At 33.3% G+C, this 25233-nt stretch overlaps 1 protein-coding gene across 1 annotated transcript in view; it reads left to right on the top strand.

Annotated features, from left to right (window-relative positions):
• Nucleotides 1–25233, top strand: part of LOC108702259 (low-density lipoprotein receptor-related protein 1B-like) — a 724128-nt gene that overhangs the window by 655236 nt on the left and 43659 nt on the right. The window contains exons 67-74 of the mRNA XM_041578093.1: nucleotides 4874–4980; nucleotides 8331–8460; nucleotides 9803–9909; nucleotides 12637–12769; nucleotides 19669–19788; nucleotides 20261–20383; nucleotides 20645–20779; nucleotides 23213–23347. Of these exons, the coding sequence (XP_041434027.1) occupies nucleotides 4874–4980; nucleotides 8331–8460; nucleotides 9803–9909; nucleotides 12637–12769; nucleotides 19669–19788; nucleotides 20261–20383; nucleotides 20645–20779; nucleotides 23213–23347 (990 nt within the window). The remainder of the gene's footprint in view (nucleotides 1–4873; nucleotides 4981–8330; nucleotides 8461–9802; nucleotides 9910–12636; nucleotides 12770–19668; nucleotides 19789–20260; nucleotides 20384–20644; nucleotides 20780–23212; nucleotides 23348–25233) is intronic.

Here is a 25233-nt window from a genome sequence, read left to right as displayed (position 1 = left end):
GACATTTGCCCAGCGCATGCGAGTATTTAATAATGTAGCGCACGATACCTTAACAGTGCGATTTGTGCGCTAATGTAGACACAGACAGGTGCGACGTGTGAAACTGCGTATCAGCTGTCGCAGTGCTTATAATAAATTGTGCGCACAGGAAGATACCGCAAAGGTAAGGATTAGTTGTGCTCATGTATGAATGCGCTGCTTTAATTAGTTGCGTCACATATTGCGCATATTGCGTTCACTTAGACGCATCTGCATTTGTTTCTGTGCTAATATTTGTTTGGTTGCAAAGGTGTTTAGCCTACCTGATACCCTTAAAGGAACCTTGGTCAATATAAACATGTTGGGTGGAAGGCGTGGTTAATATGCACTTTACAGGGGTTGTTCATCTTTGAGTAAACTTTGAGTTAACAAACATCCCCACCAACAGCAGCACCATTGTATTTGCCAGAACACAGTTTAGCAGTGTGGCTCTGCACACATATATAAAATTCTCTTTTAAGCAACATGAAACGCAAAAATGTGAATATACTAGCGCAGCTGGGCAGGAATGCGCATTTTGAAGAGCGTTACTATTACGCCACGAAGAGGCAGTCGTAAAAATTGTGGTGCTGTTGCCCGGGTGCAGTTTTGCACATATACAGACGCAAATCTGCGACGGCCGCAGTGCAAGCGCATTGTAGCCACGCCCACAGCCACGCCCCTAACAACCACGGCATCGTTTGCGACATAAATGCCCAATCTTTTGCGCAATGTGCATAAACAAAACCATCGCAAAAGCTCTCTGTTATGCGCAATATCACGCAAATATATTAGCGATCACGCTCGTGATGGCGCAGACAATCTTTTGCGTCCACTTATGCGCTGCGCTGCTTTAATAAATGAGCCCCGGTATCACTTAACACTTTTTATTTTTTGCTATTATGGAATAAATTAAACTCAAATTTTATTGAGCTGGAATATTATAATAATAGCAACTGGAAACAATATAGCGCTTAATGAAAGAATATAGCAATCAAGCTGTATTGAATTTTGAAACCTGACACATAAGAGCTACAAAGCTGCATTTTACTATTTAAATATAAGTTTAAAGGTTAATGAGATAATCATATTATATTTGAATATATTCATTTCAGATACAGGTAAATGCTATTCTTTCTTTTACATATAAAAGGATTTATGTAGAAGAATTTATTTAATTTGTAGAAAAATTGTAATTTATAGACTTAAAGAACATCTAAATTTCACACATATGGATATTTATGAGGCTATAACCTTCTCTAACAGTAATGTTCAAACATGAGTCCCTGAAACATTGCTTGACTATAGTTCCTACTGCAAACAAAAATCAAAAAATACATTTAAATATATTTGTATACACAAACAATTTTCCATAATAATGAATGATCACAATACATACAATGACAAAAATGGAGATAGAGTGATAGATATGAGATAAAATGCTTCAAGATAAAATGGTATAGTCCAATGTGGTCATCCAGAATTTATCACCCCCAGATGCACCGGATTTATCTCCTACCTCACCATAAATGTATTGTTTATATCATACATAAGTAGCTAAACCTGATAGTTGAAATAAAGAAACCCAGCTGCAGCTGCAAGGTACATTTCTATGCATTTCTATTTCTAAGCCTGAGTAGCTTGATGTCTGGGGTGTACACTTATTTGATGTTCTAGATATTGTAAATATTATAGCTACATGACCAATACAATATTGTTTTAATATAGCCTTAACTTTGTTAAAGGGGTTGTTTACATTCCAAGCATTTTTTTCAGCTCACAGATTGTTCCCCATAAACAAATACTTTTTTTCAATTGCTTTCCATCTTTTTTTTTACCATTTTCCTAAAATTTTAATTCAAAGCTTAGGGGCATATTTATCAACCGTTGAATTTCGAATTGAAAAAACTTTGAAATTCAAATTAAAAAAGACCAACAGAAATGAAGTTGAAGTTTTTTTTGGTTGAATAGGTCAGTTTTCGATCGAATAGGTCCGTATTCAGCCGAATTCGAATCATACGAATCAAAGGAATATTGCATTCAATCGAATTCTATTTTAAGTTTTTCTAAGGAATATCGCATTCAATCAAATTCTATTTGAAGTTTTTCTAAGTCCACCAATTGACTCCAAATAGGTTCTAGGAGGTCCCCTATAGGCTAAAACAGCAATTCAGCATGTTTTAGAGACAGTACATGATACATTTCGATATTCAAATTTGTTTTTGTTTTTTCAAATTCAAAACGAATTTGGATTATTCCCTAGTCGAATTACACAAAAAATAGCTCGAAATTAGAATTTCTGTCATTTAAAAATTCACCTCGACCTTTGATAAATCTGCCCCTTAATGTTCCTGTCTCCAGTGTCTCAGTCTAGCAGCTGAAATTAAATTTTACACTTCAATATTAGAAAAACGGTTACACATATGAAATACAAAGGAATTGGAAACAGTCTTTATTTCTGGTGAACTGTCTGAAACCAACTGAACTGAAAAAGTGTTTGAAGGTGAACAACTCCCTTATAGGGACTTAGCTAAGGAGGATCCTGACCAATTGTTGGGGCTTAAACCCAGGAAGTCAGGAAACCACCACTTTAAGTTCCAGACTTGCCCTTTACATTTCAAAAAAGTAAAACCTTTCTTATGCTAGTTGAAAAGACCTAAAGATCAATGCAAAATTGTGTTCATGTGGAATAATGTTCATATTTGCATAAGGTAATTACCATGCTTTTATAAGTTATTTGATGTTCTGGAAAAAGCTCTAAATAGATTTGTAAATGGATTCATGTTTTATGTACCTGCAAAGGTTTTATTTAATTACATTGAATTACTCAGGTAATTATGTATTGTTTCCAGGGGAAAACCATAGACATTATAAAGTGCTTATCAGAAATCTAGTTTTCCTGGTTTTCTATAGCCCAATTAATTGTGTGTGTTGTTGTTAGAAATATATAAATGTTGGGCATTTATATATGAATACATAGTAATTTAATGTATATTCCCATCAGTTATTGCAAACATTTTCTCCTTCGATTACCCAAATGTTGCTGAACAACAAGCCCCACCATACTTCCATGTACTGTTCCATGTATGTAAAATTATTCTCCTGACCTTAAGGTGTTCACTTAATGCTAGCAGATTAACCAGTAAGAGAATCCTGCCCTCTCTATGTACATATGTGCCCCTATTCTCTGTTAATAAAATCATTACTAATATTTTCCAAATCTGTCCTGCTGATGCTGGACTACATTGTAACATTAGCAACCTAAAGCTTAACAGATATCTTCCTTCCTGAGCTAATGGAAAGATGGCTGATAGGACTGTAGCATCTTTAATTATGTAGTAGTCTATTAATATGTAAACCAGTGTAAACTAATGACTGAGTGGTGTTTTGTAACATAGTAAGTAGCTACTGTGTTTTACAAAAGATTCTTTAGATGTTCAGTTATGCAGTCCAGAGACTAATCAACAGGCATAATATTTTACTGCACACTTAGGAAATGTAAATTACCATGGCAAGTGCTCAGCACTGGCAGATCCAATATGAATACATTTTGTTTATAAGTAGAGCACTCACAATGGGTACATTTAAGAAGGAATCCATCCCTTAAATTCATCTGGGAAGATAGAGTTGTTTTCTACTCTCCAGAGCAAAGGTGTTGTACTGATTTTATTGAAAACATATTAGTGTAGATGCAACAAAAAAGGTGACTAAATATGTGAAAATATGGTTCTCTCGTTATTGAAATAAATTTCTCAAATTTCCCATAAATTATATCAAGCAACAATTTATTGTTACAAAATTGAGTTTCCATTCAATGAAATAGAATGTAAATTTTCAGATATGCAAATTCATGTATGGCATTGTGTTGTTTAATTTATGAAAAATGGCTATGAATTGATTGATGAATGATTATGATAATTAGTTCAGCAGAGGTCATTTAAACTGTCAGCAGATTTAAAAATCTTGATAAAAAGTTAGGCCTGAAACATTTAATGATGCTGTTCCCATAAATTCTGTCCATGCACCATGGGGCTCAATTATAAACTAAGAAACTAAAGTTTGGTGGTGGAGAAAATATTTGCAAAACAGATTTGCAAATTTTAATTGCTGTCAGTGCTATTTTTGCGTAGACAACAGCCTCGCATAGTGACCTCACTCATGCAAACACCCATCTCAATTGCAAGTTATTTGCTAAATTTTTTTGCAATGTGAATTCACAAAAAAAGTAAACATGGGCAGTGCAATATTTTAGCATTCAGAAAACATTGACAAAAACACACTTGTGAATAAATATGCAATGCACAAACTGTAAATGTAAATGCCCGTATCTGTAAATTGTTGACTACTTCATTACTTTATAAAGCCTCTAATGTAGTATGAATCCTACCTTATTTATTGGCCTAAAATAAACTTTTTGTTCCATATACATGATGTTTCGAAAAACAAATGGAGCTTAACTCAGTTGAAGAGTCTCTTCAATTTTATTTTGCCTTCTATAATAAAATGTTCAGTCCTGGTTGTGGAGTTTTGTGGAAAGGCTATAAAAATCTTTATAAAAATAAACAACAGCAACCTTTAAAGATAACATCAATTTTGTTAGCGGTGTTTTAGATGTGTGAGGTTTTTATTTCAACTAAGGTAGTTGTATCAGTGCTCAGTGTTCATGCAAGCTGCACTAGTAAGATATTCTCTGACTGTACTTTTATGATACTAAGCACCTTGCCTCAAGGGATTCTTGTGCAGGGCTGGCACAAAAGTTTACTTGGTCCTTTGTAGTGCCTGTGCAGCCAGACAACCAGAGGAGAGTGAAAAAAAATTAATAAAAATGTATTCATATTTTTTTTTTCTCCAACAGAACCACAGACATGTTCATTAAAAGAGTTTCTTTGTTCTAATGGAGACTGTATTTCATCAAGATTTTGGTGTGATGGAGAATATGACTGTGAAGATGGAAGCGATGAGGTATACACCTCAAACATACATGACTTAAGAGCTGTATTGCTAGATCTGTTATTTTCAATAAACCTTTTAACCCTAACTTCACTTTCACCTCACAAATGCTTGAAAAGTAATTGCATGGAGCAGAAGAGTAACCTTAAGTGAAATCTAGAGTGAATATAGACTTGTTCTAATATGACCTTTGATTTTTTTTCTCTTTTAAGCCTGGTCAAATATAGCTAAAGTTTCTGCTTTGGTTACAAGAATGAATCCATGTCTTTCAGTAATTGCAAAGTGCCTGGAGAATAAGAAGCACATTTTTGAACTTGCTATCCCACAAGGAGAAAAAAAAAAATCAATGCCCTTGAGAAACATAAAATTACTGACCAGACCGTCATGGCTGTTTATTGTGTTTACAATACATTTTCAATATAAACACTACACAGTCTAATTTCAAGAGTTTCTCCCAAAAAATAGACATATGTAGCAAATAAATATTATTCTCTTCGGTGCATTAAGACCTTTTATCAGGACCTCATAAGCAAGATTTTCCCCTTTAGGTTTATTTTTTACAAACTTGAGGAATATTTCTGAATTAATCAAGTTGGGGCTTTTCCTATAGAAACAATTAATACAAAGGACTACCATGGCTATTTTTTAATTGTATTACTGTATTTAGTGATGAGTGAATTTTTTTGCCAGGTTTCACCATGAAAAAGATGCCCAAATAGAATTCCAATGGGTAAAAAAATTGTTGTATCGCAAAAAAATGTTGCATGGCAAAACAAATTTGTTGTCTATAGACTACAATGTGTTTTGCCTATTTTTTGCTGTTTCACAAATTTGGGAAACGGGTCAGATTCACCCATTTGTATTTATAGAAAATGTTAATTGCATTGCACATTTTGTTAGAAATCAAGTTGTACTTGTAATAAAAAGTTTAATGTACTTAGGATGCAAAGCCATGTCCCTTTTGGAAGGAGTCATTCATAATGGGAGGTATAGGAGAGGTGATAAGGTTATAGCTTTCTGTTTAATGGAATAACATCCATTTTATAGATTCATTTTCCAAGAATAATAGGTTTGTTTATTAAAAGGATATCAAATAAATATGTTGTCAAATTAAGTAGGTGTTTTTATTATCCTTGCCCTTTGTCAGAAACAAGTCTGTAATATGTGACTTGATCACTGCACTTAAAAACTTAAAACAAAGTTGGTTGATCTCATTAACTGTCATAGTTAAAATATATTTTTTAAACCAGAGCAGTGACCCACAGCAATTAATCAGTAACTATTTCAGTACAATGTACTTAGAATAATAAATTAACATGTTTCTTATGATTTTATATACTCTGTCAGATTCAACTTTGAGGGTTTCATAAATAACATAAACTGTCTGATAGCAACTCATATTCTTCTATAGTGTTGGCATAAATACAGTTGCTTTAAAAGAAAGCCAAAACAAGCTAAAATATAAAGTAAAAACTATAAGTGCCTATGAGAATGTATTCTCTATAGTAAAAGAGTAATAAACATTAATCTGAAACATTACTTAATCCTCAAACCTGTAATTCTCACTCAAAAATATACAATCCCTGGCTTTAGGTGATTATCACCCAGATCACATGTGCCATAAGCATTTTCATAGCCCAAACACACAGCATCAAAATACTGTAAATTTGCCCTCAATGCCTTTTAGGAGAAACACCGGGAAGCTCTTGTTCAAAACATGTTCTCCAGTATTTACAGGCAGCTATCATCAATAAATGCTTTAACAGGCATTCAAGATGGTTCACATAGAAGGTACAGTGGGTGATTTGGGCATTTTCTCTCTCCCTCCTTCCACACACACTCTCTAAATTTTGAGGGCAGAGCTGGAAATTGTTCCATTAACTATTGTCTTTTGGTTAGTACAGTATTCCTCTAGTAACACTTTGATTATATTTTGTCATTGCCATACATACATTTTAAGCCTTAAATTTGGAATATACTGAACTCTTTCTTTATATTCAGTTTTTGTAACTTTTGGATTCTACAGCAAAATCTCTCTAGGCCATATTAAATATGTTCCTCTTAAAAGACTCAAGAGAATGGTGAACTAGATTGAAAGAAAAAAAAATGGAAATTTTAGTTGTTTCTCTCATTTCTTTGCAAATAAAAGCATAGCCCTGAGCAACCTTCATGTTTCTACATACCTGAGAGTTCTTAGGAATCCTTTTGTTGCCGGATACAGAGATGTATAAACTGTTTATCATTGGCATGCAATGGTAAAAGGAAATAGTTTTTTTGTTTCATTCATTGAACTTAATTAGATAAACTGTCAAACACAGAAATGAATGCACTGAGCATAGAGCCAAAAAAGTGTGTTCATAGCTGCTATCATTTGGATTTAATGATATAGTGCAATTTGCAAAACTTGATGATTGGCGAAACTGCAAGCATTTATAAAATGCATTAAATCCTACAGACTTTTTTTTTTTTGCACAAAATACATTGGGTCAATTGCGTTATTTGCTGCGTGTTGTTCACATCATAATTTGGTAACATTTTCATATAAATGTTCTTCGATGGCAAAATGTAGAATTTCCCTGCAAATCCATGGCAAAAAATGTTGCTCGTCACTAAAAACTTGAATGTGTTTCTGCTAAATTAAATATATCATTAAAGATGACATATTTTACAACTGCATTTGCACATGTTTTAATAACATTACATGCTTCAAATGCTTATTAGATGAATTAGCTTATCTAAAGCACAACCTATAACCTGACCATCACCTACTTATTGAACATAAATTAAATAGATACATTTATCAACATTCTGATTTTATTGGTTTTAGAGACCCCTAGAAAAACTCATTTTCTCTAAAACCATGAATGCCAAGTAATTTATTAAAAGATCCAAATATAAAAAGCACAATGAATACAAATGTGGAACTACATCAGAATACTAATACAAAAACTGAAAATTATTAGAAACGGAACAAAACCTGAAAATTATTAGAATGTACGATTTTTAGCACGATTTTTTTGGGAAAAAAGTATAGCTGCTAATTAAATCCTATCTACAGCCCTATCACATACTCACTGAAATATGAATTTCTGGGAGGGGTTTTACACAACAGTAAATTCATATTGAAGAGAAAAAATCCCTCACCAATATGTCCTGTGTATGTAAGTTGAATGAATTTTTCTTCATTTAAAAACTTGGTGGTTATTCTGTTAAAATAGAAAACATATTTTGAGTTGAAGGTATTACCAAGATCTCTGAAATGCAAATATACTATAATAAAAAAGGAAATGATTAAATAATTTTACATCATAATACAGTATATTTTATAGTATAATTCTATTTTTAATATTTGATATCAACAGAGAAACTGCAAGACTGGTTGCTCAAAGGACCAATTCCAGTGCTTTACTGGACAGTGCATATCATCTAAGTGGAAATGTGATGGGCATGAAGACTGTAAATCAGGAGAAGATGAAAAAAATTGTGAACCAGGTATTTACAATATAAACTTTTCAACACTCACATATAGCTACAAATATTACTTTCATTACTTGCACAGAACATGCTCTATGCAGCATGAATAGTGCACTGTCAGTCAGCTTCATTATAATGAGCAAAGTAACCATTTTTAACCTATGACTTTTCTTCAATTACTTTTGGATGAATTTGACAATGTTTTAATACAGGAAAATAAATCATCAGGAAGACATTCACACAATAAAAAACAAAATTCATTACCCAAGACCAGAGAGAAAATAAATATTGAATGTTCTCTTCTCTGCTCTCGTTTTCTGAAATCCCAGAGGGGGATTTTAGTTGTTTATTTATTATTTTAAAAATTAAGGCATTTAAAAATGAAAATAAAAGTTGGTGTCATCCTAATAAACTATAACAGTTTTTCATTTACCTTTTGTGACCGCTGCACAATTTTTGACTGCTGCTACTACCTACTCACAGTAGGGGAATATCTGCACCCACTTTAAATTCTTATTTTAATTTGCAAAAGAGCTCAACCCAGCAGTTTATAGGTGGAATGATCCACACAGTGCCCTGAGAAAGGCAACAGGAATTCTTGTTGCTAATGGTAGCTACAAAGCAAACATAACCCACAATATGGCTCATTTACAAATGCTAGTTTACAGTGCAATTTTAGATGCATTTTGTTGGTTTTTTTCCCCACAATGTAGTGTTTTACCATTGCTATTGCTCCAAGCACAACTTTTGCTGTACATTTTTTATAAACTGTATGCAATTACATTATTTTTATTGCTATAATGACCTCTCCATGTAATTTACTGGTGCAATCTACTGGACCTATTCAGGCAGCTAGCAAAGGGCATCCTAGAATTACTGGCAGCTTGAAGGCGGTGTTAGCGCCACATTTCCCTGATCATCAGTAGATCTGAATCAAATTCTTCAAGTAGGTAGGATGAATTTAGTAGTGCAACTATAGTGAAGCAAGGAGCATTTTTGGATGCAAGTATATTTAACAAATGGTGTTAACGGGGCTCATTTATCAAAACATATTTGCCCATTGATTGTAAACCATAGCAACCTTTCAGTGATTGTCTGCTAGTAGAACCATGAATGCAACAATTTGATCAGTTGCAGTGGATTACTGCCCACTGGCAAATTTGCCCAGTGTAGATAAATAACCCCCAATGCATGCAACAACAGGATCCATTTTAGCATGGCTGCACCTGCAGGCGTAAATGAACACTAATATATCATGACTTAAGATAAACCATACTCATAAGACAGAGATTATGAATACATCTTGAGCCTCTTTATGCTTAAATATGGAAATATTTCCTGTATGAATTCTTCTTTATAGTATCACCAACATGTTCTTCAAGTGAATATGTGTGTGACAGTGGAGGATGTGTTTCGGCATATTTGAGATGTAATGGAGAGTACGATTGCGCTGATGGCTCAGATGAGGTGAGTAGAGTAAATATATTTGTGAGGCGTATAAAGAACTGGTTTGAAATGAGACAATAAAGAAATAAATCGTAAATAGCTTTAAAAAGCCCTCTATTGCTTACACTGCATCTATCAAAACATAATATATAATGCCTTTTTTTAAGCTTGCCCTTTGAAAGAGACAAGTTACACCATAAACCCTGAGAATTAGTGATGAGCGAATTTTTTTACCAGGCATGGATTCACTGTAAATTTCTGCATTTCGCTGTCTGCTTTTTTTTCCCCAAAAGTCTGTTGCAAGAAATTTGGAGTGAGAAACATTAGTTGTGTGTAAAATACATGTTGACAACCATTGACTTCAATGTATTTTGCAAATGTTTCACAATGTTGCAAATTTTTCGCAGTTTCGCAAATTTTTTCACAGTTTAGCAAGACAGGACAGATTCGATCGTCATTACTGTGAATCAAATTAGGATTAGTTTTGTTCCATCCAAATGTTTCTGAAAAGCTTTTACTAGCATATTTCAGCGTAATTACCATGGTTGAAGCATGCTAGGTACAGTACATATAATCCATACCAGAAGTTTAAACCACGGAGCACCAAAGAAAACATACTTTTATTAAAAAATCACCATTTATTTCCAAAATGTAAAAACATCTATAGATACAGGACATTAGGCCATCTGCTTTATGGAAGCTCAGTGGCAACTGTAGGGATAGGGTAGACATGCAGCACCAAGGGACTGTGCTGATAGAAGCTGCTCCCATAACAAATACATTGAACTAGGTAAATTTAGTATATTACATTATGCTGGAAGTATTTATGAGTAACACAAATTATGCTTATGAATAAATGGGTGTATACATCAAATATACAGATTACATGCAAATGTTGACAGATGCAGGAGGTAGGTCTTAGTAGGGTTTATAGTCTAAAAGGAAAGGTGTGAGACATAAGGTGTTAGGAAGATAAAGTAAATGGAGTGACATTAATAATTGTACTTAGCACATGGCAGGGGCATATCATGCATACTGAAATTATGCTAGCCTAAATTATGTGCCATAATGAAAGATTGAATTTGAATTTTAGTGACATCTTGTGTAATAAATAATTGTATAAATTGTATTAGTTGAAATTGACATGATTTAATTATTGATTGGAAATGTGGAGTGAAACAGAGCAAAGCCTGGGGAGAGAGTGTAATGCTACAGTGATTAACATTTCTGTGAAGTTATGGGTGTTGATGTGAGAAACAACAGTCATTTTTTAGACAGATTTAGTTTAAGGTAGTATTGGGACATCTAAGTAAAAATGACTGACAAACTGGAAGAGTCTTGAGGTAAGAGATATGGGTTGAGACTGCAAGAGGGGAGCCACATTTGAATATCACCAGCATAGAGGTTATATTGGAAGCTATTCAAATATATTGGTTGATCAAGGGAGGAAGTACACTGTATACAGAAAGAATAATAATGGATTTAGGACAGAGCCTTGAGGACCCCCAACAAAGAGAGGTAAAGGGAAATTATATTGCTTTGTTGAAGGCACTGAAAGAATTCTACAAATTAGTTTTATTGTCTGAACCAAAAGCTTTGCTATCTGGTTAAAATTGCATTATTCATTTAGAAAGCAAATTCCCTAATTTAAGGTCTGCGTATAGTCAAAAGGCCTTCTAAAAAAAAAAAAATCAGAGTTGTGTTTTTAAGCGGTTTTACAAGTCGTACAAAATGAGAAATGACATAGATACAATGTTTTATCAGAACAATGCATAGAGAACCTTGTGACATTTGAAAGCTTGGCATTTTCTATTCTATGTTATTTCAGTAAAAAGGAATCATATATTACCCATTCCACCAATCAATTTCCAAGAAAGAAACAGAACTGTTACAGAAGAATATTTCATAGTTTATTGATGAAAGCTACCAAAAAAGCTCTATGATTTATTTGTAAGCCTCTTTGTAAGAGCTAAGAAGTGCTACTTCTCAGTGAACTGTATTACACTGAATGGTTGCTTTCCTGTGGGCATGGCGATTATGTTGTCACTATACAACAAGTTCAAAAAGATCTGCGAAAAACATCTACCAGAACAGAGAGTGCTGGTAATTGTAGCTGAAAAGACCTCACATGAAAAAAGAATATGACGTTAAATATGTATTTTTATATTTGTGAAGTATTTTGTCATTAAACTGTTACCATTAGTGCTCATTTAAAAAACACTTGCATCTGAAGTCTGGCTACATTCTGCATACTGGATACATAATCCAATATAAGGGATAAGACATAGAGCACAGTGGGCATACAGCAGCCCTGTCCTTACCAACTCCTACAGGGCAAGACTTCCATTTAGCTTTTGTTGCTTAATTTACCTTAACAGATGACAAGCAGGTTAGTGGGTGAGAGGGAGGATGCCTACATACCACCCATACCCACTCATCATCAAAACAATTTTTTTGAACACAGGTAATTCTATATTTATTGAGTAAAAGCAGGTCTCTGGTCTCCATTGTCTCTGTGATCCTGTATATTGCCAACATATGGGGTGTAAATGAAAGCTTCTTCAATTATATAATCCGTACAACCATACAAAGTGAGGCACATGTAATTAGGTCAGTCATTGGACTGGTTTGAAGCACTAACATCCAAATCAGTTTTCCTCATTTTATTTTTTTTACACTTCTTAGGCAGAATATTTTTTTTACAGTTTACTACAATTCATTCTGTATTTTATCCTGTTAATTATACAGAACGACTGTGTGGCTGAATGCAAAGAAAACCAGTTTCGATGCAGAAACAGAGCCTATTGCATCCCATTGCGGTGGTTTTGTGATGGAATTTTAGACTGCGTGGATGGCAGTGATGAAGATAATTGTGACAGAGGTTAGCAATGTTTCTGCCTTATTTCTCAAAGGTTGACTGTGACTTTTATTTCATTTGCTTGAAACCCTCTAATAAGTTAGCAGCCCTCAAGTGTACTGTAAGGTTAATGGAATAAATGATCTGGGGATCCCAAAACAAAAATTTATCTTGCTTAATTTAATGAGTTTTGTCATGAAAGGCTTTTGGAAATACAGTAAAAAAGGGTACAATACATTGGATTCTCTTTTCAATAGCATTCCCAAGCTTGGACTGAATTTGCATTTGAAATCAATTATCAAACAGTAGAATATGTTTTTTGAAACATACCAGGGAAGAACTATTGCAGATGTAGGGATTAGTGGGTCTCATAAAAACCGGCTAATTTTAATCATTAGTTGGGTATTACCAAAACTTGTATAGGTATGGGATCTGTTATCTGGAAACCCATTATCCAGAAAGTTCCAAATTAAGGAATGGATGTCTCTCATAGACTCCATTATAATCAAATAATCCAAATTTTGAAAAATCATTTCCTTTTTTTCTGTAATAATAAAACAAAACATTGTACTTTGTCCAAACTAAAGTATAATTAATCCTAATTGGAAGCAAAACCAGCTTATTGATTTTTTTTAATGTTTACATGATTTTCTAGTAGACTTAAGGTATGAAGATTTGAATTACGGAAAGATGCGTTATCCGGAAAACCCCAGGTTCCGAGCATTCTGGATAACAGGTCGCATACCTGTATATGTATAGTGATATGAGTGGTTCAATATAAACAGGATTACAGTGAGGTTTACAGAGATAAGAACAACCAATCAAATAGCTCAATAGGCTGTGTGCAGAAGAAGGTTGTGAACTAATGTTTTTTTCCAAACATGCTCAGTCTGGCTGCTAAGAACCCTCTGTCCTGATGAAACTTTATTACTTTTTCATCATACAGAAATCAAACCAAGTTCATTTCATTTATTTGGTCTGGTAATCAGGGATTTCAAGCTGCTGATGGGAAATTGAGATATTGGCTATTATTCTGATTTACATATGGTTAAATTCAGCTTTTCTTAGCTATGAAAAAGTGGAAAAGATTTTTGATAATGATGATTGTGCATATGGCTGAAGTCATATCAACTCTTCTGTTCCAAGACAAGTAGTGCACAACTATCAGCCAACATAGTGATTCTGCAAATTATGAATTTTAATATGAGATATGCCTTTACCTAAATTAATATAATGTAATTCATATAGTTTAACAGTGTCTGTAATTTTTATTTTCTTCTAATTAAACAATATCATATGAGGGAACTGTGAACACATAAAATGCCAGAATTAGGCTGCTAAAGGAGAAAGGCATATTCCATTGTCTACAATAATAGAATAAGAGACAGATTTACAATTCTTTTCCCATGGATCTCTAAAAGATTGTGTTTTTCTCTATTTCTCAAAAGCCCTAAAACTTCAAGATTTACTAAGGGGCCTATTTACTAACAATTACATTTTGGGTTTTTTCCATGAATTTCCATGTGGCTTTTCTATATTTCTGAAAAGCTCTAAAACATTGAGGTTTATTAAGGGGCCGATTTACCAAGGGTCAAAGTGGATTTGTGGGAACTTTCGAAGTAAAAAAATTCGAAATTCAAAGTAATTTTTTGGATAATTCGACCATCGAATAGGATACTACGACAAATTAGTTTCGAAGTAAAAATCGTTTGACTATTCGACCATTTGATAATCGAAGTACTGTCTCTTTAAAAAAACTTTGACTTCAATACTTCGCCAAATTAAACCTGCCAAAGTGCTATGTTAGCCTATGGGGACCTTCTACAACCATTTTCTAAGTCTTTACACATCGAAGTAAAATCTTACGCTAAAATCGCTCAAATTGTTCGGTTCAAACGATATAATCGTTCGATCAAACGATTTTAATTCGATCGTAGGATGTCCAAATTCGGTGAAAAATACTTCGACTTCGATATTCGAAGTCAAAGTATTTCAATTCGATGGAAGTATTTTACACTTCGAAATTCAACCCTTGATAAATCTGCCCCTAAGTGTAAAAACCACCAAAACCTCTAAGGCAAAACTTTGCCAAGAACAAATTGTTGAGGTACTATAGAAGTCAGTTTAATCTGCGCTGATCTGATTGGACTGGACCACTTTAAACAAATTCAGACTTTTAGAAGTTTTCAGATTTTGATCAGATTATAAAATGTAATTAATTCTTATTGGAGACAAAACCAGCCTATTGGGATTATTTAAAGTGGACCTGTCACCCAAACATAAAAAGCTGTATAATTAATGTCCTTTTCAAATTAAACATGAAACCAAAATAATTTTTTAAATAATATTTAAGCATTCATAACTGTAAACTCATTTAAAAATCTCACCTGTCAATCAAATATTGCCTTTAATATTACTTTCACTTTCCATTCAGCCCTTCCTAGATGTAACTGCTCTCCTTACTTTCCCCCCATTCTCTTCATCATTTAATTGTGTAACCAGTACATGGGGATAGACATCGGGTCCCCCATTCTGGTGCACAAACAAGATTTTGAGATGATGCAAAGCTTGCCTTAATAACAGTGTCCACAAAATGGCTCCTGCCTGCTTGCTATAATTATTAATTAAACAATTAATTAAACAAATTTAAAATTAATTTATATAGTGTAACTAAAGTTCATTTTGCTTAACTAACATGATAAAATAGGATTTGGAATTATTTTTTGTGGTGACGGGTCCCCTTTAATGTTTAAATGATTTTCTTGTAGACAAGGTATGAAGATCCAAATTATGAAAAGATCCCCTTACCCAGAAAACCCCAAGTCCAGGCATTCTGGATAATAGGTCCGATACCTGTACATGAAAAATTAACATACATTGGTGGCTTCTATTTTAGCATGGCATTTTATTCAAAAAATAATACATATATTTAAAAATAAATATAACTTATGATTCAATCTTTACCCATGAAGCCATCACAATGCCTTGTGGTTGAAAACCAAACATTAGCATTGCAGACATATAAATGAATATACTGTCTGAAGTATTGTTACAGGAAACAGGTAATCATACTATTTTCTATAGTTTTACTTTTTAAAGACATGTCAAATCCAAGACAAAGCTTTATATACAGACAAATTCAAAACACAAAATCCATTTTATGTAATACAACAAAAGACCAAGTAAAATATTCTGAGGAAATTATTCACCTTTATATTCTTTGTCGGTTACAATAAATAAGTCTCTTGCTGATTGCCTTTGACAGTACAGAAAAAACACTACAATTCCTTGTGGAAGAATAATTTAAGACTTTCAGCACCGCAAATGTATTGTTCTCTGAAAACAAAGAAAGTACATTGATCAAGGATTAAAATCCAAGTGGGTAAAATATGGGGGTAAAACTCATGGGAAAATATTCAGACAAGAAAATAAATAGAGAAAGTATGTTTGTTTTGTTAAATAATTTATATATTTTGTGCTAATGCACATACTTTAAAGTACTGTATATAAGAAAATAAAATCATCACACTATTATGCCTTGTAAATATCTAGACTACCATTCATGGAATGCATAGTCACTGGAGTAAATTTCTACATTGCAATAAAGTCACAATCTGGTGCCTCATCATTCAAACAATTTAAAGCTGTTAAAATATTACTATTTTAGCAGCAACTACTATACTTATGTTCATTTATGTTTATGCAAGGTCAGTGGTTTATGATTACACTATATATTATACTATGTTTTATTATTATAGAACTCTGATAACTTAAAAAATAAAATAAACTTGAGCATGCAAATGAACCCCAAGCACTTAACTCCAAGGGGCAAATTTATTCAAATCAAATTTTTTGTAATAAAAATTTTTTATTTTACTAATTACTCTAAAAAACAAAAATTGTAATTTAATAAATAAAAAAAAAACACAAAACCCACTATGGGACCTGTCACGATAACAACACTTCCAGCTGCACGTGTAGTTATCAGGTGTCACTTGCCTAGTTTCTCCCTACCCTTGCACATAGGTTAGACTAGCTTAATAGCACCCTAAAGACCAACCAATGTCAACAAATTCCACAAAACTTGCTGCCACCACTCTCATGACTTTGAGAGATACATCAATTTGTTACACAACAAACACACTTGATTCCACTGCCACAAAGGGTTAACTAGCATAAAACAGACCAGAGTTTCAACTCATAATGCAAAGGGTTGAGACACACTGTAGAGTCCTGTGTGGAACCAATATCTAAGACCCGACCCAAACCCACTTTGAGCCACTACCTGACAAGGACCCACAACTGCCTTATCCGCAACCGGACCCGTAACCCACCGACCACCATCAAATAGGCTTTGATGGTGCTGCAAACCGGAAGTGGCATCAGAAGTGGGCGGGGACAGAAACAAGTTTTGTAAAATGTTAAAAGGAGTAAAATATAGACAATATTACATTAGATAAGAAATTTAGATGAGACCCGCAACCCGACCTGCTACCCGCAGACCCGCATCTATACCCACACCTGAAAATCCTCCCCCTCATTCCACACGGTGCCTGTTTTTTTTGCGGTTAACTCGCGAGTACCAACAGGTACCTGACCCACTGCAGGACTCTAGCACATAGCTAAGGTTCTTTTAGAATCACAAGGAGAAAATGTATTACATTTTTCTATAAAATTATTAAATGTATAACAGTGCATATGTACAAAAATGTTACAAAAAGGACACAATATTTTGTTGTGTTTTTATAACATCCTTTGAGCAGGCACTGGACCAAGAACATGACTATAACTTCTTACATATACATGGAGAAATACTATTACTATACTATACTCTTCTTACATATAGTGGAGAAATACTATTATATTTAATGGTTATGGCTCCTCCTACTGATTCCATACACCATAAACATCAATATTGTGTGACCGGCCTTTGTCCAGCTATTCCAATCAGATCAGTTTTGAGCTATTTTTGTGTACTTCAGCTATCAAATAGGCCAAAATTTGATTTGAATTTGAAAATAATTTGACTGTTAGAATATCAAAATTTATTATGTACTGTCTTTTTAAAATGTGACTTTGATCCTTCGCCATCTAAAACCTGCTGAATTGCTGTTTTATCTTATGGGGGACCTCCTAGAACCAATTTGGAGTCATTTGGTGGACTCTGAAAAATCTAAGTTTTTTGGGTCAAATACAGTACTTTGTTTCAAATTCAATCGAATGCGCTAAAACTTAGATTCAAACGATTTGAATACAGCCTACTCAACCTAAGTTAAAAACTTCAATTTTTTAAATTATTTTTGATTGGTCTTTTTTTATTCAAATTTTGAAGTTATGGGTTCAAAAAAACTCCCATTACTTCGAAATTCAACCCTTGATAAGTCTGCCCCTAAGTGTCAAAACCACAAAAACATGAAAACACAAATTCATCAGGTAAAAGTTGTTGAGGTCCTATAGAAGTCAATGAGAGTTACATTGATCCTGACCTTTTTTAAACAATCAGCTTTTAGAGGTTTTCTCACCTGAATATTTAGAGGTTTTTGTAATTTTGCTTTGGATTGTTCTGCACTTTTTTTTCATTTGTGCTTTTTTTAAATTCAGATAATTTAATACATTCCATGGCATTTGTGGTTTTAGAGAAAGTGAGTTTAGTTGTGGTTTCAAAAACATTAAAAACCACTTAAATGATACTGTTGATAATTAGACCTCCACATCACCTCTATGTGGACTTTATCTCCCCCACATGGCATGGCTCTTTTCTGCTCTGTTATCAGCTAGGGCTTGGAGCAGGCATCACAGGTTGTGTGATTCCAGATCTTCTGTATATCTGCTTACTGGTACTAGAAATCTTTGATAGTCTAAGGGGTTATTTACTAAATTCTAAAGTTTTTCCTACAAATGTATCTTAGCCATAGTTTTTTTCTCTCTTTTATATACACAGCAATAGAAAAACATACAGTAAGTCACCTGACTTCATAGACATGACCTCACTTCCAATATTATATTTATTGGTTATGTAAAATAAATGAAAGCTTCCTTCTCTATTGATGAAGCCATTTATCCCACAAAATAATATGCTGATTTTTAATGACACCATGTAGAAGAATGTAGAACTATCACAAACGTTTTATTATTTCATAAATGTTTATGTAATCTCTCTCTCTCTCTCTCTCTTTAATGCACCATTTACAGTACATTCATAGTCTCTGAAGTCCACATACAGTATTGCAAAATTTAAAAAAAAATGGCTATAAGAAAACATGGAATGAACAAAACATATTCCAATTTAACAACACAGATCCATGGCTTCTATGAAAGGAAACATTTAAAATAATAAAGATAAATTACAAAAATATTTTTTTATCACATGGAGTGTTAAATTAGGACTATTGTCTGAAGGGTGAACATCCCCTTGAAAGTTTTGATACAAATTTATTGAATGCAATTGATGCTAGAAAAAATTAATAGAAAAACAAGCTTTTACTATAGTGCATTTGGCAAAAAAATGTATGCACGTCATATAAAATCACATATAGGTTGATTCACACTTTATTCAAACTTTATAGCATTTAACAGTTAACATGTACTGATATATATGTTAAATGTGACAATGGAGTAAAGTGTGGAGTACATACACCACTAATATAATGTTGCAAAAAAAACAGACCATTTATTTTGCTTTATCCACCACCAATACATACTTTGAAATTAAATTTGGAAGAAAGCAAAGAATTCAGCTGATAATTACATTTCAAAACTGAATCTACAGTAATACAGTATGTGTCAGTTTTGCTCCATATGATTGTTATTGTGAGTCATTACATCATTAGCTCCTGCAGTCCATGACAATAAAGTTGTTATTACAACATTCTAAGTAAATGTGACTTTTTTCTTTCTTTTCTTGATCTTTCTCTTTGAAAAAGCAAATATATGCAGAGCTGACGAGTTCCTGTGCAATAATACTCTCTGCAAACTACAATTATGGTTATGTGATGGGGAAGATGATTGCGGAGACAACTCCGATGAAGTGCCTGAAATGTGTGGTATGGTTTTACTTATTGAAATATTCAGTGTGATTTGAATGTTTTATACATAAATCTATGTGCTGATTATCTATCTCCTCCTTAAATATATTTAGCTAAGGTATTTCGAAAAAGAGAACAGATTGTTGATTAATAGTGTACTTATAACATATTATACATGTTATTCTATTTATCTATATCTTATGTATATATGTGGTATTTTCTTGGCCTGTACATTTCAAAAATCAAATGAATTTTTTTTTTTTTTAGAAAACTCGAATCGAATATTAAACTATTCCCTAGTTGGATTCCACTTGAAAAACTTGAAAATTTTAATTAAAAGTTTGAATTTGAAAATTCTAATTTTCACTTTGACTCTTGATAAATCTGCCCATAATGTTGAAACATATAGCCACATTTCACATCATAAACTATGCAATTTTACTATTTTAAATATATTGTCATTTTAATGGTTGGTATTTTTCTTTTTAAGTAAAGTTTCTGTGTCCGCCAACAAGGCCTTTCAGATGCCATAACAACCGAGTGTGCCTAAGAACAGAACAGATTTGCAATGGATTGGATGAGTGTGGTGATAGCTCAGATGAAGCTTTCTGTGGTAGGTATAATGTAACTCACACATGTCTTAGCTTAAATGGAATTTCAAAGAAGTCTTTGGCAAGAAATAAAGCATAATTGACCTTAATTAAAATCTTAATTGAACATTTATTTGTGCTATAAATTAGGCTTTAAAATAATTATGTCTAAAACCCATTAGAGACCCTACTGTGACTTGGCCAGCTCTTCTTCATGCTGGTTGCTTTTCAGTAAAAAGGTAAAAGCTAATTGTGATTTATACTCTCTTTGAATTATACATTAGCAGCAAGACAAAAAGTGAAACCATGCAAAAATGATGAGTTCACCTGCAATAATAAAAAATGCATCTCAGTGGATCTACAGTGCGATAAATATGATGATTGTGGGGATGAAAGTGATGAGCAGGGCTGTAAAATGGGTGAGTATATTATAAAGAAGTTACTCTGTTATACTAAATAGTTACCTATGGCAAGGAGCCAAACACATTTTATATTTTCTAGGAAAAAAGAAATAACAGACAGAATTACATTTTTAGTTCAACCAAATATAACTGACAAACTACAGATTTTACTTCATCCTGTAATAAGCACCAAATGATCCAAAGGTGAAAAAATGTAATAAACATTTCCAATAAAGTCTATTGATGCTTAATAGGTCTGACTCACACTTAGGGGGAGACTTATCAAGGGTCAAATTTCTAATAAAAAAAACTTTGAAATTCGAATTAAAAAAGACCAACCAAAATTTTTTTAAAAAAAATTCTATAGGCCTGTTTTCATTCGAATTAGAATCGTACGAATCGAAGTAACATTGTATTTGATTCAAAGTTTTTTTTAAAAATTGCTTCCAAATAGGTTCTAGGAGGTCCCTGATAGGCTAACATATATTCTACTATTCCCTAGTCGAAGTACACAAAAAATCACTCAAAATTGGATATTTTTATTCCTATTTTCACTCCAACTCTTGATAAAACTGCCCCTTATTGTTGAGATAAAATATCCATTTAAGACCAAAATACATGTTAATAAGGCCTTTTTTATTGATACCAAGCAACAGCTCTGTTTTGATATATATAATTTATTGGGAAATTATCTTTTTTTAATAACCTTACCTACTTCCCCTACCCAAGGACAGGATGATACACTAAAAGCTCAGAATCCAGTTTAATCCTCTTAGTACTATGGTGTGTAGAGCCTATTTTGCTGGTCCTACAGAACATAAATTGTACATTTCTGGACAGCTCTTTGATTTGTGCTAGAATAATGTTATGTGGCAACTCACGGAGCATCAGATCAAAAAGTCCCCAAAACTAAAAAGGTTCAAGTGGGCTATATTTTGTTCTTGAGTAAAAATAAAAATATTATATACATCATTACAATGATGGTATGACATGTTTTACTTAACATACTGAAAGTGCACAGGTTTAAATAATGAATTTGATCAACATTTCTATCTTATTATAGGGTAAGAAAGAATCACTTCAACTATAATATAAAGATTTTGTTCTTAGCAGTGATAAAAAAAAAACAAAGTTGGATCCTGTCAGGCAGAAAACTAAACAATGCTTTGTAAGATGATGTTCAGTTGGTGAATCTTTGTATATTAATTATATTTCATTGTGAATCTAAACTGAAGAAATAATGCTGCCAAAGTTAATTTGATGCTGTATCCCCAAGCACCTTTTTCTAATTCAGCCAAATGACTAAACCTCCTTTAGAAAATGTATTCATTCCCTTAGCTGTTTATGTGCACTTTAGGTGTATTTTAATTTTCCTTAAAAAGGCCTTTAACCAACAATCAAAACAATGGCAAACCCCGCTACTATGGGTAAGCCAGGCATAAATATTTAGAACTTCTGCAGATGTTCATGCTGAGAATGTTTTGTAATCTTTAATTCCAAATGGTATACAATCTTGATGGGACTTTTCAATTACCTGTACAACATTACATTTATAGGAGATCAAAATAATGTGCTGAACAGATGCCTTTATAGACATTTAGAGCTAAATGCATAGCTAGTAATAGTAGATCAGATGGCAGATAGATACTTGAAGATAATAGTCAGAGATGATGAACCATATGGATATGACCCGTAGTTACCCCAGTGTGATATACTTACAGTATTAGCTTCTGAGCTTCTTTCTTGTATGTGTTATTGTTAAAGTGGGAAAATCTTTGACAGAAAACAGGAAAGAATGTTTAATATGGGTTATTTTTAGACACAACATATTCATAACTAAAAAGCTGATATGGCTGAGGGGAAAAGAGAATCACACGTTCATGTAGTTGCCTAGATTTTTCTCTTTAGTCAAAATTTTTCTAATTATTCCATTGTGATGTCAATATCAGCATATTCATAAACAGTGAATATTTTACACAGCATGTTTCTAGCTAGTTATCATGAAGAAATGTGTTTTTATAAAACAACCAAAAACATAAATTGCAATCATGTAGCAGATACATTTGCACATAGATAACATTTCACATATTGACCATGGGTTGTGGGTAGGGATGGGCGAATTTTTTCGCCTCGTTTCGCCGAAAAAATGACGCCCATAGACTCGTATGGCAGCGTGCGTCAAAACAAAAAGACGCGCGTCGAAAATTTTTTGACGCCCATAGACTTTAATGGGCGTCTGCGACATTTCGCCGGCGGCGAATTTTTGGCGAAGCGAAACGGGTCAAATTCGCCCATCCCTGGTTGTGGGCATTCCATCTATTTATATTAATATACATATAACATCATATAATAAATACTATAATAATTAATAGTATTGTTAACACAAAATTAACTCAAGACAAACTTTCAGTTAAGATTGCTTTCCAATCTTGAATTTTAATTTTTTCCCAGAACTAAGTGAATTCTCTTGTGAAAATGATGTAAATCCTTGTGGAGATGATGCCTACTGCAATCAGACAAATACACCTGCTGTTTGTCAGTGCAAGGCTGGCTTCCAGAGAAACTTGAAAAACAGACAGTGTGAAGGTAAGTTCTTTAGATGGTGTGTCAAAACAGTAAAACACTACTTACAACTCTAAACCTTTACTCATTAACAGATTGTTTCCTTTTTGAGAAGGCACAGCTTTTGTTCAAAGAGAGAATGAATTCTTCATGAAGCTATTGAAATAAATATTCCCTCAAATGAGGTATTGCAATATATCTTGATGTACAGTTTGGTGGTTGTGAATGGCAGGAAATGAATCATGTAATATTCCATTGTTGGAGCAGTGGAGCAGTAATACAAATAAAGATAATACATGCAAGTATATCAGAATTGGCACATTTTAATTAGAATATAAATGCATATGAGCATTGCCCGAATGCCTTATCTTAATGTATATGCATTTTTTTCTTTTTTATGAATATACTGAAACAACATAAACATTTGATTCAAATGCTATTTTTCCACACATCATTTTTTAACTTTATGAGAGTTATTAATGACATTTTTTATACTTGGGTGCTGTAGAGCTTATTTTATTCCAAATAACGAATAACTCTAATAACAAGCACTCATGATCAAAAGCTTTTTTAGTTTCAAAAACATTTTTAATTAATGGAGAAAAACTGTTTTGTCTGAGATCTGAAAAATACTTTTGGTAAACATGATTTAAAAAATTCCGGTTGATGTGTGCAGGTGAAATATATATCCTGGCAATGGTTAGGCTATGTCTATCAGAACGTTTGTAGAACTGCTTCACTAGACAATAGTGATGAGCACATTTTTTCACCAGACATGGATTTGTTGTGAATTTCTGCACTTCGCCATCTGCAGATGTTTTCAAGAAACGGAACAGATTCACTCATCACTACTATTATTCCAATTTTTCCTAATTATATTTGGGACCGAGATTTGGACTCATCAGGGACTCCTTACCTCATAACAAGATAATAAATACATTAAAGGGATACTGTCATGGAAAAAAAAAAATTTCAAAATGAATCTCCAGCAGAATTCTGAACTGAAATCCATTTCTCAACCGATTTTTTTATATTCAATTTTGAAATCTGACATGGGGCTAGACATATTGTCAATTTCCCAGCTGCCCCAAGTCATGTGACTTGTGCTCTGATAAACTTCAATCACTCTTTACTGCTGTACTGCAAGTTGGAGTGATATCACCCCCCTCCCTTTTCCCCCCCAGCAGCCAAACAAAAGAACAATGGGAAGGTAACCAGATAACAGCTCCCTAACACAAGATAACAGCTGCCTGGTAGATCTAAGAACAACACTCAATAGTAAAAACACATGTCTCACCGAGACACATTCATTTACATTGAGAAGGAAAAACAGCAGCCTGTCAGAAAGCATTTCTCTGCTAAAGTGCAGGCAAAAGTCAAATGACCAGGGGCAGCTGGGAAATTAACAAAATGTCTAGCCCCATGTCAGATTTTAAAATTGAATATAAAAAAATCTCTTTGCTCTTTTGAGAAATGGATTTCAGTGCAGAATTCTGCTGGAGTAGCACTATTAACTGATGCATTTTGAAAAAAAACATGTTTTCCGATGACAGGATCCCTTTAAACATTGTGATATAAGTTATCTTGCAAAAGATCCAACAATATCTAATGACCAAAGTGGCTTTCATACTGGGTTTTTAGTAAAATAGAAGTTTGATCTCACTCATTTGCCTAATCTATGACAGTGTTTGAAGACCTTTTCTGTTCAGTAAACAATTGTTCATTGTTTCTTGTTAAGGAACCACTGGCACACTTCATTTCTTATAGTCATAGCAACTAATTTACACTCCAGACACTTGCAGTAAAGGAAAATTTGATGTACTTTCTATTTCATTACAAAGGCATATATTTTTTTGAAAATGGTCCAGCTTAATCTTGATCTCCTGCACTGAGGTCTACCTTTGCTTCAG

The sequence above is a fragment of the Xenopus laevis genome, chromosome 9_10S (assembly GCF_017654675.1).
Source record: "Xenopus laevis strain J_2021 chromosome 9_10S, Xenopus_laevis_v10.1, whole genome shotgun sequence".
Taxonomy (NCBI): domain Eukaryota; kingdom Metazoa; phylum Chordata; class Amphibia; order Anura; family Pipidae; genus Xenopus; species Xenopus laevis.
This window is presented reverse-complemented; position numbering and strand designations above follow the sequence as displayed.